General features: G+C 36.4%; 1 protein-coding gene across 1 annotated transcript in view; it reads right to left on the bottom strand.

The window, feature by feature from the left end:
* Positions 1-12,668, bottom strand: part of ZNF407 (zinc finger protein 407) — a 403,634-nt gene that overhangs the window by 361,669 nt on the left and 29,297 nt on the right. Inside the window, exon 3 of the mRNA XM_080683401.1 lies at positions 10,146-10,260. Within this exon, the coding sequence (XP_080539527.1) occupies positions 10,146-10,260 (115 nt within the window). The remainder of the gene's footprint in view (positions 1-10,145; positions 10,261-12,668) is intronic.

Genomic DNA, 12,668 nt, shown 5'->3' on the forward strand with positions numbered 1-12,668 from the left:
AGAGGGGTGTGGGCAGCAAGAAGGTAGATAAAATTATTCTCCAACTGGCATCAGGCAAATAAGATATATACTATGACAACTACGTTTTTGAGGATTGCCTGTTCCCAATATAAAATAAAGTGAACACTATTTTTGACAGCCAGTGTGCTCTAAATATAATTCACATTGCTTGTGCTGTATCATCTTAAGTAAATTTAAAAAGTGGTATCAAATTATTATAACATCCTTATGTATCTTCATCACCTTCTATGTAATGACATCCTTCAATGACAGGTGACATCTAAACTCAAAAGGAACTATGACAGACTCACCACTATTAGTTAATCCATGAAACTAGAGTTCCCACATGTTTGGCACTCAGAAAATGTTTGCGAAATGAATAAAATTATCAACTATTTAACTTTTCTGTTTAAACATATAGCCATTATTTCCCTTGTTAAAAGACTGGTGGCTACAAACAGTGAAAGTGAAAAATTTTAAGAGCTGCATCAATACTAAGTAGACCGCCAGTGGGTACAATAGCATGACATGGACCCCAGAGCAGAGTCCTGGGTTCTTCTCCCCATTTGTAAAAAGTCATTAAGCTCTTGACCCAACTAATTTATTTATCTGTCCACCATATGGATTAGAACAGACAATATTATAAGTTCTAAAATCTTATTTTTTAAATAAATTCCAGTGAGGAATTCTAAAATGTCTTTTTAATATTTAAACACAATCCAATTTTTCAGACCAGTGCAAATTTATGTTTTAAAGCACTGAGTGGCCACAATAAAAAATCATGCTTAGCCCTAGCTGGTTTGGTTCGGTGGATAGAGCATCGGCCTGTGGACTGAAGGGTCCCAGGTTCGATTCCAGCCAAAGGCACATGCCTGGGTTGCGGGCTCAGTCCCCAGTAGGGGACGTGCAGGAGGCAGCCGATCAATGATTCTCTCATCATTGATGTTTCTCTCTCTCTCTCCCTCTCCCTTCCTCTCTGAAATCAATAAAATATATTTTAAAAAAATAAATAAAATATAAAAATTCATGCTTAGCCTGGCTGGTGTGGGTCAGTGGTTGAGCCCTTCAGCGGTACAGTATTTTTTTTAAAAATCAAATGGGAATAGCAGACCAATGATAATTTGTAAAAAATTCCTATATCTAGCACTGATCAGCATGGCTCAGTTGTTAGAGTACTGACCTGCACACCAGAGGGTCTCGAGTTCAATTCCCTCCAGTCAAGGGCATGTACCTTGGTGCAGGTTCATCACTGGAACCAGTTGGGACATGTGCGGGAGGCAACCAATCAATGTGTCTCTCTCACATCGATGTTTTCTCTCTCTCTCTCTCTCTCTCTCTCGCTCTCGCTCTCGCTCTCGCTCTCGCTCTCGCTCTCTCCCCTTCACCCCCTTCCACTCTCTAAAAAAATCAATGGGAAAAAATATCCTCGGGTAAGGATTAACAATCAAACAAAAATTCCTACATCTAGAGAGTAGCATTAACAGTGCCTAGAACTGTTGCTACTCGGCACTCTGATCTTCACAACAAAGACTCTGCACTAATTCCTAGTAAAATACTGAAGCAAGTGGCAGCAAGGGGAAGAAAGAGACTCTGGGGATGAGTTAAAGTGGACAGGAGTGTAGAGGGAAAATCCATAGAACCATAAAACCATGTATGTGCTCAGAAATGAGGAAGGTACTGATGACCAAAAGAAGAACGTGCATTACTGAGTGTTTGTACTTTAGATGGACAAGCCTGTCCCAGGTGGCAAGGCCCATCCAAATGACCTGGGTGTGGAAACACTCCACCATCCATTTTCAATGTGTTAGTTATAGGTGGATGCCTGCAGCATGGCAAATAATTGTATGTCCTTGTAATAATTATTTGGAACTACGCTGTATTCGGGTATATGGAACCAGTATCAACGTGTGTTCATTACAATTATCCACAATCAATAATGTCCCTAATTAAAATTACAAACAGTGAAATTCTCCTAAAAATAATTCCATGGCCAATTCTCAGGCCCCATGATTCTGAAGTGGCAATTCCCTTCCCATGAGGCTCTCTATTTCCTCCGTTCCCTGCCTATCCAGAGTCTAAGAAGCTGGGAGAAAAGCAGACAAGGGATAGAAAGAAAAAAAAGTGATGGAAAGTGGAAGACCAGCATTGAGCACCTTGCAGGACATAGGGCTGTGCTCTGGCCAGGCCCGCCTCACCCAGCCACCCCTTGGTCTGCCCTGTCTGCAAGCGATCTGGCCTCTGGCAGGACTGAAGTCCATGCCCATCCTGAACACATGCTCCTGGCAGAACTCTCCTGAACCCTGTCTGGAATGCTAAGCCCTGGTTATCCACCTACCCCCATTCACCTCTACAGCAAATGCTACCCATCTGATGAAATCTTTCCTGAATCGGAGAGCAAGATTCGGACATTTCTTTACCAAAGCTCTCTGCACCCATTTGAGGCAGATATTGTTCTGATCTTTTTACCCTAAAGACTAGCACCACTGGCATAAGTGTTTATCTAATAATAGAGGCCCAGTGCATGAAATTCGTGCACGGGCGGGGGGAGGTCCCTCCGCCCAGCCTGCACCCTCTCCAATCCGGGACCCCTCGGGGGATGTCCGACTGCGGGATCAGGCCTAAACCGGCAGTCGGACATCCCTCTCATAATCCAGGACCGCTGGCTCCTAACCACTCGCCTGCCTGCCTGCCTGATTGCCCCTAACCACCTCTGCCCGCCGGCCTGATCGCCCCTAACCACCTCTGCCTGCCAGCCTGATCGCCCCCTAACTGCCTCTGCCTGCTGGCCTGTTCGTCCCTAACTGCCTGCCTGCCAGTCTGATCACCCCTAACCGCCTCTGCCTGCCAGGCTGATTACCCCCTAACTGCTCCCCTGCCGGCCTGATCGCCCCCTAACTGCTCTTCTGCCAGCCTGATCGCCCCTAACTACCCTCCCCCACTGGTCTGACCACTCCTAACTGCCCTCCCCCGCAGGCCTTATCACCCCTAACTGCCCTCCCCTGCCAACCTGATCGTCCCTAACTGCCGCTGCCGGCCTGATCGCCCCTAACTGCCCTCCCCTGCCAGCCGTATCACCCCAACCACTCTTTTATTAGTATAGATTTTTTTAATCTCCCATTTCACCCCATCTAGCCACTTACACTCCAGGAATTTCCTGCAGTGTTCTTAATATGCTATGCTATCCCATTCTTTGCTACTTTTGTTCCCTCTATTAAAAATGTCTGCGTCTGCCCTGTGAATGCCTCCTCATCCTTTAAAGCCCAACTCATACATAACCTCTCAAGGAAGCCATTCCTCATGCTCTTCAGCAGGAATGAGCACCTACCCACCACCATCTCTCACTTCTACTCCTGAGAAGCATCTCCCTTTATGTCTGTCTCTCCCACATGGAACATGTGACTACAGAACCCTTGCACTACCTGATCACTGGGCCTGCACAAGAGGAATCTCTGAAGAATCTGCCCCATAGGAAATAAATGAATGTCAGTCATTGATTATGCTTCCCTCCTATCTACATTCCCAACACCTCCTCTCATTGTCTTGGACACATCAAAGAGCAAATCCCTCTAGAAATTAAAGGACTTACACAAACACATGAATAAACAGGAAGAGGGAGGGAGACAACAGGCTAAAAATAAAGATAAAAATCACAGAACAAGCAAAGGAAACCAGGAGAGAGGCTACCCTCCTGTATTCCACTGTAGAGGTCAGGAGGGCTAAAGAATCCTAAGAGTCCACAATATAATTTTAAAGCCATCACAAAACCATTTTAAAATAAAAAATGACTCAAGTCACTGAGATATGACTTTTTCACTGGATAGATCTTAGAGAGAACAACTGCAACACAATTGTCAAAGAGAAGTGACAATGTGTATTTAATTTCTATTTTATTATAAGTTAACTAGAGGCCCGATGCACAAAATTTGTGCAAGGGGCTCGGCCCCCACCTCTGCCTCGGCCCTCACAGCCCCAGCTTCGTCCAGAAGGTCATCCAGAAGGATGTCTGGTCTAATTAGCATATTATGCTTTTATTATATAGGATCATACTTACCACCTTGGGGTAAATTTATAACTCCACTTTGCTGTGGCAAAAATTCAAGAAAACACTGCCACAAAAACCAAGAATAGGGTACATGTCTCCTTTCACCATGAGGACAACCTAGGGAAAATGTTCTTCTGTTTCTTTTCCATTAACCTAACCCTATCTCCAATTCTCTCCTACATTTACAAATCAGTTCATTGGAAAACACCCTAGAATCAGAGCTGAGAATATTTGAATGTTTTTTATGTTAATGTTATAACTAAGATATCTCTTTGACTTTCTAATTATAAACTGATTTGTATGTAAAAAATATAAAATAATGTCCACTCACTATTTAAATGGTATTTCAAGAGCTTTGCCCTAACCGGTTTGGCTCAGTGGATAGAGCGTTGGCCTGTGGACTGAAGGGTCCCAGGTTCGATTCTGGTCAAGGGCATGTACCTTGGTTGTGGGCACATCCCCAGTAGGGGATGTGCAGGAGGCAGCTGATCGATGTTTCTCTCTCATTGATGTTTCTAACTCTCTATCCTTCCCCCTTCCTCTCTGTAAAAAAACCAATAAAAATATTTTTTAAAAAAAAGAGCTTTAACATCAGAGGAATAAACAAATAATTTTTTAGTTTTGGTCATTTTGTATTCCTCACTGACAGTAAGAGAGACATTAGTAATCATTATGTGGCATTTTGAAAATTTCATACTGAAGACAAAAATATATCATTAAAGAAAAAGCATTAAAATATAATACATCCTTTATAAGAGTACTTTTGATGTTAATTTGTTTTGTTTGTTTTTTTAAATGGGGGAGGCTGCACTTTATATTGTTATAAGCATAATTCATGCCACAATACAAAACAAAGTTTTTCTATCTATATCTCTTTAACCAAAACAACCAGCTGAACCAACTACTTATTTTATTTGGATACCTCTGTAGATATGATGGGTGTAATTAACTGTTCAGCTAAAAAATGCAATTCCATGGTGCTTTTAATGACTTAGGTATACACAGCGTTAGTTCTCAGAGAAGACTAAAAATAGTGATTTTAATTTATTCCTGCTGCCTACAATTACCCAGAACCATATATTTTTAAATATTTCCAGCCCATAAAAATTACTAATTTTTGCCACTTGTGTTTATCTGCATTTAGACTTTGATTTGGATAAATTAAGCTCTCAAGTGTTCCTTGCTTTATGAAACTCTGCATGTTGTACACTTCAACACAAATAAATGACTTGTACCATTAGAGGTTTAAATAATGTAATGTATTTCATGCTCAGCCTGAAGCTGGATTCCAATGAAGTTGCTAATGCACGTAATGATTAAGTGTAACTCAAATACTAACTGTGTTGTTGAAAACATGACAGGCAATAATTTGGTCTATTATATTCTGCCATTTAATTGCCTAGTACAGACATTCTCTGACACGTTATGAAGCAATGATTTACAATTATTCAAGCTGCAAAGGTCAGAAAGTGACATTATAATCATCTACATAGAGATCCTTCTAATGCACAAAAACTAGGTAATGCCACACATGAAAAAAAAAAAAAAAAAAAAAAAAACAATGAGTTTTACTGCATTAGTAACTTTCTGTTTTAGGTTACTTAAGCCAGCTTAGAATAAACAGTTCATAAGCAAATTAATACACAATAGAAAATGTCTAGAATCTTTTCATTAACCCAGAGGTGACAGATTTAGAAAATGCCCTTATTCTCTCCTGATTAGGTAATTCTACTCAACTATTTAACTCTATACACAAGATTCAAGATGAGAGGTAAGAAAATCAATCAGAAAATACCATAATCCATAAATCATACATACCAGGATTTTGTGAATTATGGCCTACAAAGTTAGGTGTATTTCCTAGGTTTACTGAGTTGACTACTAACTTTTTTTTATTTAGTAACCAGTAATGAAAAACAATAACTCAGGTTGATCAATTTTACCCCTCTTATCCTAATGAAAAGATATTAAAATCTTCACTTTTTTAGGCACTTTTCTCTATTATACCAACATGTTTAACTTTAAACCACTCAAGTGGAATAAATTATCAACACATAAAAAACTGGGAAAAGTAAAAAATTTTAAAACTGCCGTTTAATATGAGAAAAGTGAAATAGAGAGATACAAATAAGAGACTTAATAACAGATTATTAAAGTAAAACACTGTACAAGTAATTTTTTAAAAGAACATAAATCTGAGCAAAAGCAGGAAACAAGAGTGGTTGGGGGCTGAAAGGAGATAAGTTGCAGCTATTACATGCTAGTGAAAACAACCTAGAGCAGTGGTCGGCAAACTGCGGCTCGCAAGCCACATGCGGCTTGCGAGCCACCGTTTGCCGCTCTGTTGACTAATGAGTTTGCCAACTACTGACCTAGAGAGAAAAAATAAGTACAAACAGAAGATAGTAACCAAAACAACAAATATTACAAAAAGCAGAGAAATAAGGAAAAGGAACAGTTAAAGGAAGAAAACAGTGGTCTACCATTACTACTCCATAACTTAAGTCCATTACTAAAAATACTCTTAATCTCAAGTTTATTATCTGTACAGTGGAGATAATAAAGATGAGATAAATAATCTCATGAAACTATAGAGATCAACAAATAAATATTACTTAAGGCATCCACTAAACCACAGCACTGCATAAATACTATTTATTAGAGTATTATACATACTATTATATGTACACACAGAGAGACAGTATTAAATAAATTTAAGAAAACACGGTATCTATAACGACTTTTTTGAGCCACTGAGATTTTCAAGTTCTTGACTACTGAAAATAAACAAAGTTAAAGATCATAGATTTAGTAAAACTATGTTTAACCTGTTTTTAAACATATGTCCCACAAAAAATTTTAACTTATGTATAGGAATGCTTTCCATTATTTGCTATTTTCTCCCCCACTAAACCCCTCTATCAGACCTATAGCCATTTCCATATTAACTATCCATCAAGTATATATAAATACATCTGTATTCTATAAAAGTCCTCAAGTTCGCACTCAGATGTAAGAAACACATTAAGAAGCTGTATTATTCAAAAACTGTTCCTCCTAAAAGTGAAAGTAAAATAAAAAGCTTGTAAATGAAGTTATCTATAACATGTTCTTAAAACAGGAGTTCAAAGCAATACATTTTTAAATTTTTACCATGCTATTGAGCATGTAAACCACATGAGTAAACAAAACTTAAATCCCAAGTTCTGAATCCAGCTACCCAGTAGGAATTAGACAGCAAAGACATTCAGCTTCTCTTTCAAACTAACTTAAATCCATGACATATTGTAGCTAAGATTTGCTGAGAAGGGACAAGAGATTATGTTAAAATTCAGCTTAACAATTCAAAGAAAATCAGTGTAGATTTTTAAAAATGAAAGTTTAAAAGGCAGCTTTTGTTAAGAGTAGCTAATACACAATCTTACTAAGCCTCAGAAAAAAAATATCAGCTATATATTTGATGAGCATCTTCATGTTCAAATAAAAGACACATAAAGATATGATAAAGAACTCAATCACAAATAATCTGAAACATTAATACTGAGCTCGATCGAGTCAACAAAATACACTATTATTTCCATAAAATACTAGGTTTTGTTTTGTGTGGCTTTTTTTCCAAGAAAATCAACAGGTTAATAAAAAAATAAAAAAAGGAAAATATTGCCTGCCCCACTATTCTTACATAATATCATGCAATCAAAATTACTTGAAAACATTTTTTTCTTTCAACTAAAATAATGAAGAGGTTATTAATAAAGTTATAAAAGATATACACTAAGACACTAATTACTGCAGAAAAGAAAACACAGTGCAGGACCTTCTGTTTGTGACAAAATTAAACAGTTAATGTTCCTGAAAGATCACTTCACCTTTTAAAGTATGATTTTTTTTAAAGTAAAATTTATAGCAATTAAAGCTAATGAAGAAATGCAGCATGAGTTGCTTATGTTCAGGAACTAATAGGTCCATGGAGCAGCTCCAAGATTATTTAGCCATCAATGATAATGAATTGACATTGTCAGTGATGTTAATGTACCAATGCTCTCTACTGCCACTAATCTGGTAGCCAACTCTTACATTTTTTTTAATGTTTTCCACTTTAATGTTTTACTTACATACTGCTCTATCCCTTTGAAACACATGAACAACTTATGATACACTTGTAATATTGAAGGATATTTAACTCACTATTGTTCTACTTCAACAACATCGATCAATGGCATTTTTTAGTTTACTGCAATTCTTCAGAATGATAAGCTGCATTGTGAAAATATCTATACTGTGAAATTATTATGTAACTTTTAAATCAAATTTCATTTCTAAAAAACTAAGAGATCTATCATTTCATGGTCAGATACAATTCAATGACTACCATAATTCTAAGAGATACAATTTTGGAATCTAGATCACTTTTCCTACGCACACACATATATGTAGAACTCTGTGATAGCAGTATAAAGCTCAATATATCTACATGCATTTTCAATTCTTTATCTTGGGCATCAAATCTATAAATCACTAGTGCAACATTTCAGTTGTATGTGGTAAGCATTGAGCTAAGCAAAGTGTGCATTATTCAAATTATATAAGCAAAGCCAATCAATCATGTATCATTTTCGATGCTATATGTGTTAAAAACTGTTCTCTGGAAAAGTTTCTTCATCCTTTTCCAGGGTCTTAGTAACCCTAATAAAAATGAATGGAATTAGATTTCTAATAACAGTAGTATGCAAAAATTGTTTGTTTTGTGGAAATGAGGAAGACACTGCTTATGGTCATCTGACAGCAAATTTTCGTTGAAGTCAGGGCCTTCCTCTTTCCTATCATTCATATGGTAAAAACAATAAATGAGATATCTTTTTTAATTTCAAGACCTAGAGCAATTAAAATGAACCATTTGGCACTCGACCCTTGCAGCTAAAATCAGTAGCAACAAAACTCATTCTGCACTGATCTTCAGGGGGCTTTAGGGCAAAGGTTCGTCTTCATTTACTTTAGCTGCAAGTCACTGAACCATCAATTCTGTCCATGAATAAATCACAGACCATGGTTAATAAAAGTGCTTGCAAAGTCATTTTTTAAATTATCTTAAGGGTCAAAAAATGCAATGGCATCTTGGGATGAAGTGTAGTATCCAACAAAAACCAGGTATTTATGACTTAAAAGTAATTTACATTTACACAATAGTGCCAACCAGAGGAATTTTCAAATTAAAAAAAAATAACCCTAATATAACATGAGCACACTGCATAATTTAATTGAACCTAAATTATTTTGTAAATTAGACATAAGAATTGCAGGTTTCTCAGGTTTCACATAGAAAGTGTTTTATGTGATGCACTTATTAGTTCATTTCTCTGGCATAATAACATTAAAATATATCCTTAATCAGAAGTAAGGTATTAAGATCCAGCTCTGAATGTCCTATGACATACCATAGACACCATGGCATTTTAAAACTTTTTACAGCATCTCAGTGCTTCCTATTAAATGTAACACATTTGAATAACAACTAAAGATTGTGAATGATTCGTCAGAGGAAAAACCCATTAACTAAAAAAGGAAAACAAGTTTTGAAATAAAGTTACATAAAAACATACATTATACACTGTTTTTAAAAGGTTCATCCCAGCAATAATAGTAACCAGTTGTCCGAAATTAAGTCTTTTTCTGCTTTTTTCCTTATAGAATATGTCCAATGGATCCAAAGAGCCACTAATGTGATTAAAATTAATGCAGCAAAGCAAAAGTAAAAAAACATACATATACACTCCTTAAGCTATATTATGTATTTTTTATGTCTTTAAATGGAATTTCCAGTTCTCTCTAGCAATGTGAATGAACATCCTATAATTTAGTCAATTTACAGATTACAGGTTCAAATTGACCTTGTAGCCCATAAAATTGCTCATCTTCAGTACAGGATTAGAAGTGGAGAAGACTGTCATAACTGTATTTAAGGAATTTATCATAACAATGGGAAGGGGGATATGCATGCGTAATTTTAGCCCCTCTTACTCATATCAGTTCTGAATTCTGAAACAATGGATATCCTGCATATGCTTCCTGGTTCACACAGTGGAAACAGTTTCAATTTACTCACCCACACACATGACACTTGTATTCCCTCATCCCAAGGTGCCTTTTGACATGGTTTCTGGCATCGCCAAGCTGAGCTGTTGCGAAATGGCAGATCTTGCACTTGAATGGTTTTGATCCTAAGTAAATTTAACATAAAATATTATTTTAATTTGAATAATACTGTACTGATACTTTAAAAAGAGGCTTAGATCTTAAATCATACTTTTAACCTAATTACAAATTTCTGTCCCTAAAATGGAGCACTTGCATTCCTTTCTAACTTGAAATGACCTGCATTCCATAATTATTCCACCAAGGAGACTTGAATGCTTCAGTGAGTGTCCCTAACTTCCAATAATATTTCTAAGATTTAAAGTCAAAAGTGACCCAGGTGACTAGTATCAAGTAGATGAGATGAGATAAATAATTTTAAATATTTTCCTTACAATTCACAAAAGTATCTTTCACAGTCACTCTACATTTAAAATGTGACATTTTAAAAACATAAATGCATACAGACTGGCTGATATTTTCAAGTATATTTGTCATCAAGTAAATAAACTTCTGCAGCTTTGAATTTATTCACATTAATAATGGTATTTTAGATATTTTTTACATTATTCCCAAAGAGTCACTATATTATTATTTTAACAGCATAGAATTTAAGAATACGCAATGGATAAATTATTTGCTTTTATGGTCATTTTATAGTCAAAAATCTGTACTGATTCCGCAAACCGAAAGAACTGACATGTTAAGTTATTAATTTCAATAGCAAATATTTCAACATAAAAACACAGTACCAACAAATTTTTTTATTTCATAAAGAAATAAAATTAATCTATACTCAATGAGAAAACAAAACTAATAGTCAACAAACTTAGTATCAGTAGCAGACTATACCCAATGTAGTTACTGATAATCAGTATCCACATTAATGAGAAGCTACACTTCTTAAGTTACAATATATATATATACACCATTTTCTGATTTTCTAGCCACTAAATCTTCAAATAAATGAAAATCACAGAAATCACTGCTTAAAGTCAGTACAATATGTTTCCAGGTTTTTCAGATCATGTTGAGTCCCTATTTGGTGAAACACCTCTTCTAACATGATCAGACAGAATATGAAATATGTGAACTTGAATAAATATACAAAAAGGCTCAAACAAAAAAAAAATGCAATAAATCAAATTTGATCAATGAACCTTTGTGCAGTGCCCTTGGAAAAAAATCCTCCAAGAATACTTTGTTGAAATTGAAGCACTCAGTAAAAAATTTTAGAGTCTTAAATTTCAATTTAATTCCCAAAAGCTGACAAAAAAAGTGAAGCATTTAATTTTAATCTTCTAACAGAAATAAAAAAGTCAACAGTAGTACTAGCACGGGCAGACAAGGTTGAATATTTCACAGTTCAATGACAATGAAGCCAGATCTCTCAATACTTCCATTTCTGCCGTTAGAAGTAGATGTAAAATATATTTAGCACCTGAATGGTTATATCTAGTCAGCTTTATGTGCAAATGTCAAAAGCAGGTGGAGACTGCAGCTTACAGCAATCACATTGTATCAATCACATTAGAAACTCCAGTTTATTTAAATGATTCTGATAAAACTAAGCCTATCACCACTATGAAACACTTCATCTCAACAGAGAACTCTATTAAAGGGACTTATAAAAGACATAAGTGAGAAGAACCAATTTACCTGTACTTTGGATTAAAATGCATTCAAGATAATAGGTAATTATGAAATTATTAATTTAACAATAACACCAGGACTTCAAACAAAGAGGATAAAGCTCCTTCAACATTGGTATTACAATATAGTGAAAGAATTTAAAACATCTATCTTGTGGATTTAAGCTTTAGTCTTGCTCATCCTGCACTGACATTGTGATGAGCTCCTCCCTGTGTGAACACATGTGCCACAAAGGGCCAGATCAGACCTTCAGTGCTTTCAGTGGATTGTACCTGCCTCCTTGGTGAGACACTAGCTCCTTCAGGTCTCAGTGATTACTGCCAGTGTGCCGATAACACATGATTGCGTTACTGTGTTGACAGCTTTCATGCAGAAATCATGAAGACTCTGAGTATTTTTTATATCTTATATACCAAGCAGACTGTGTTAACATCTTTCTGTGCCATAAAAATCAAAACATTAGGGGACCAGAGGTACTACTTTCCTTAACATCAGTCATTGCTGACTGTTATGCAAACATAAATGTGACATTAAAATTAAAAATTTAATAAAACTTTAGGTCTTAAAGAATCAAGTCAGATGTATACACCCAGCATCTAATGCAGGGGTGGGCAAACTTTTTGACTCGAGGGCCACAATGGGTTCTTAAACTGGACCGGAGGGCCGGAACAAAAGCATGGATGGAGTGTTTGTGTGAACTAATATAAATTCAAAGTAAAGGAGCGGAGGGGAGAGCAAGAGAACCGGATAGAACAGCCGGATCCGGCCCGCGGGCCATAGTTTGCCCACGGCTGATCTAATGCCTGTCAACTCTAGCCTGAATGCTACATTCCTTCCTACA

This window comes from Plecotus auritus (assembly GCF_963455305.1).
Source record: "Plecotus auritus genome assembly, chromosome: 8".
In the NCBI taxonomy this organism is placed as follows: Eukaryota; Metazoa; Chordata; class Mammalia; order Chiroptera; family Vespertilionidae; genus Plecotus; species Plecotus auritus.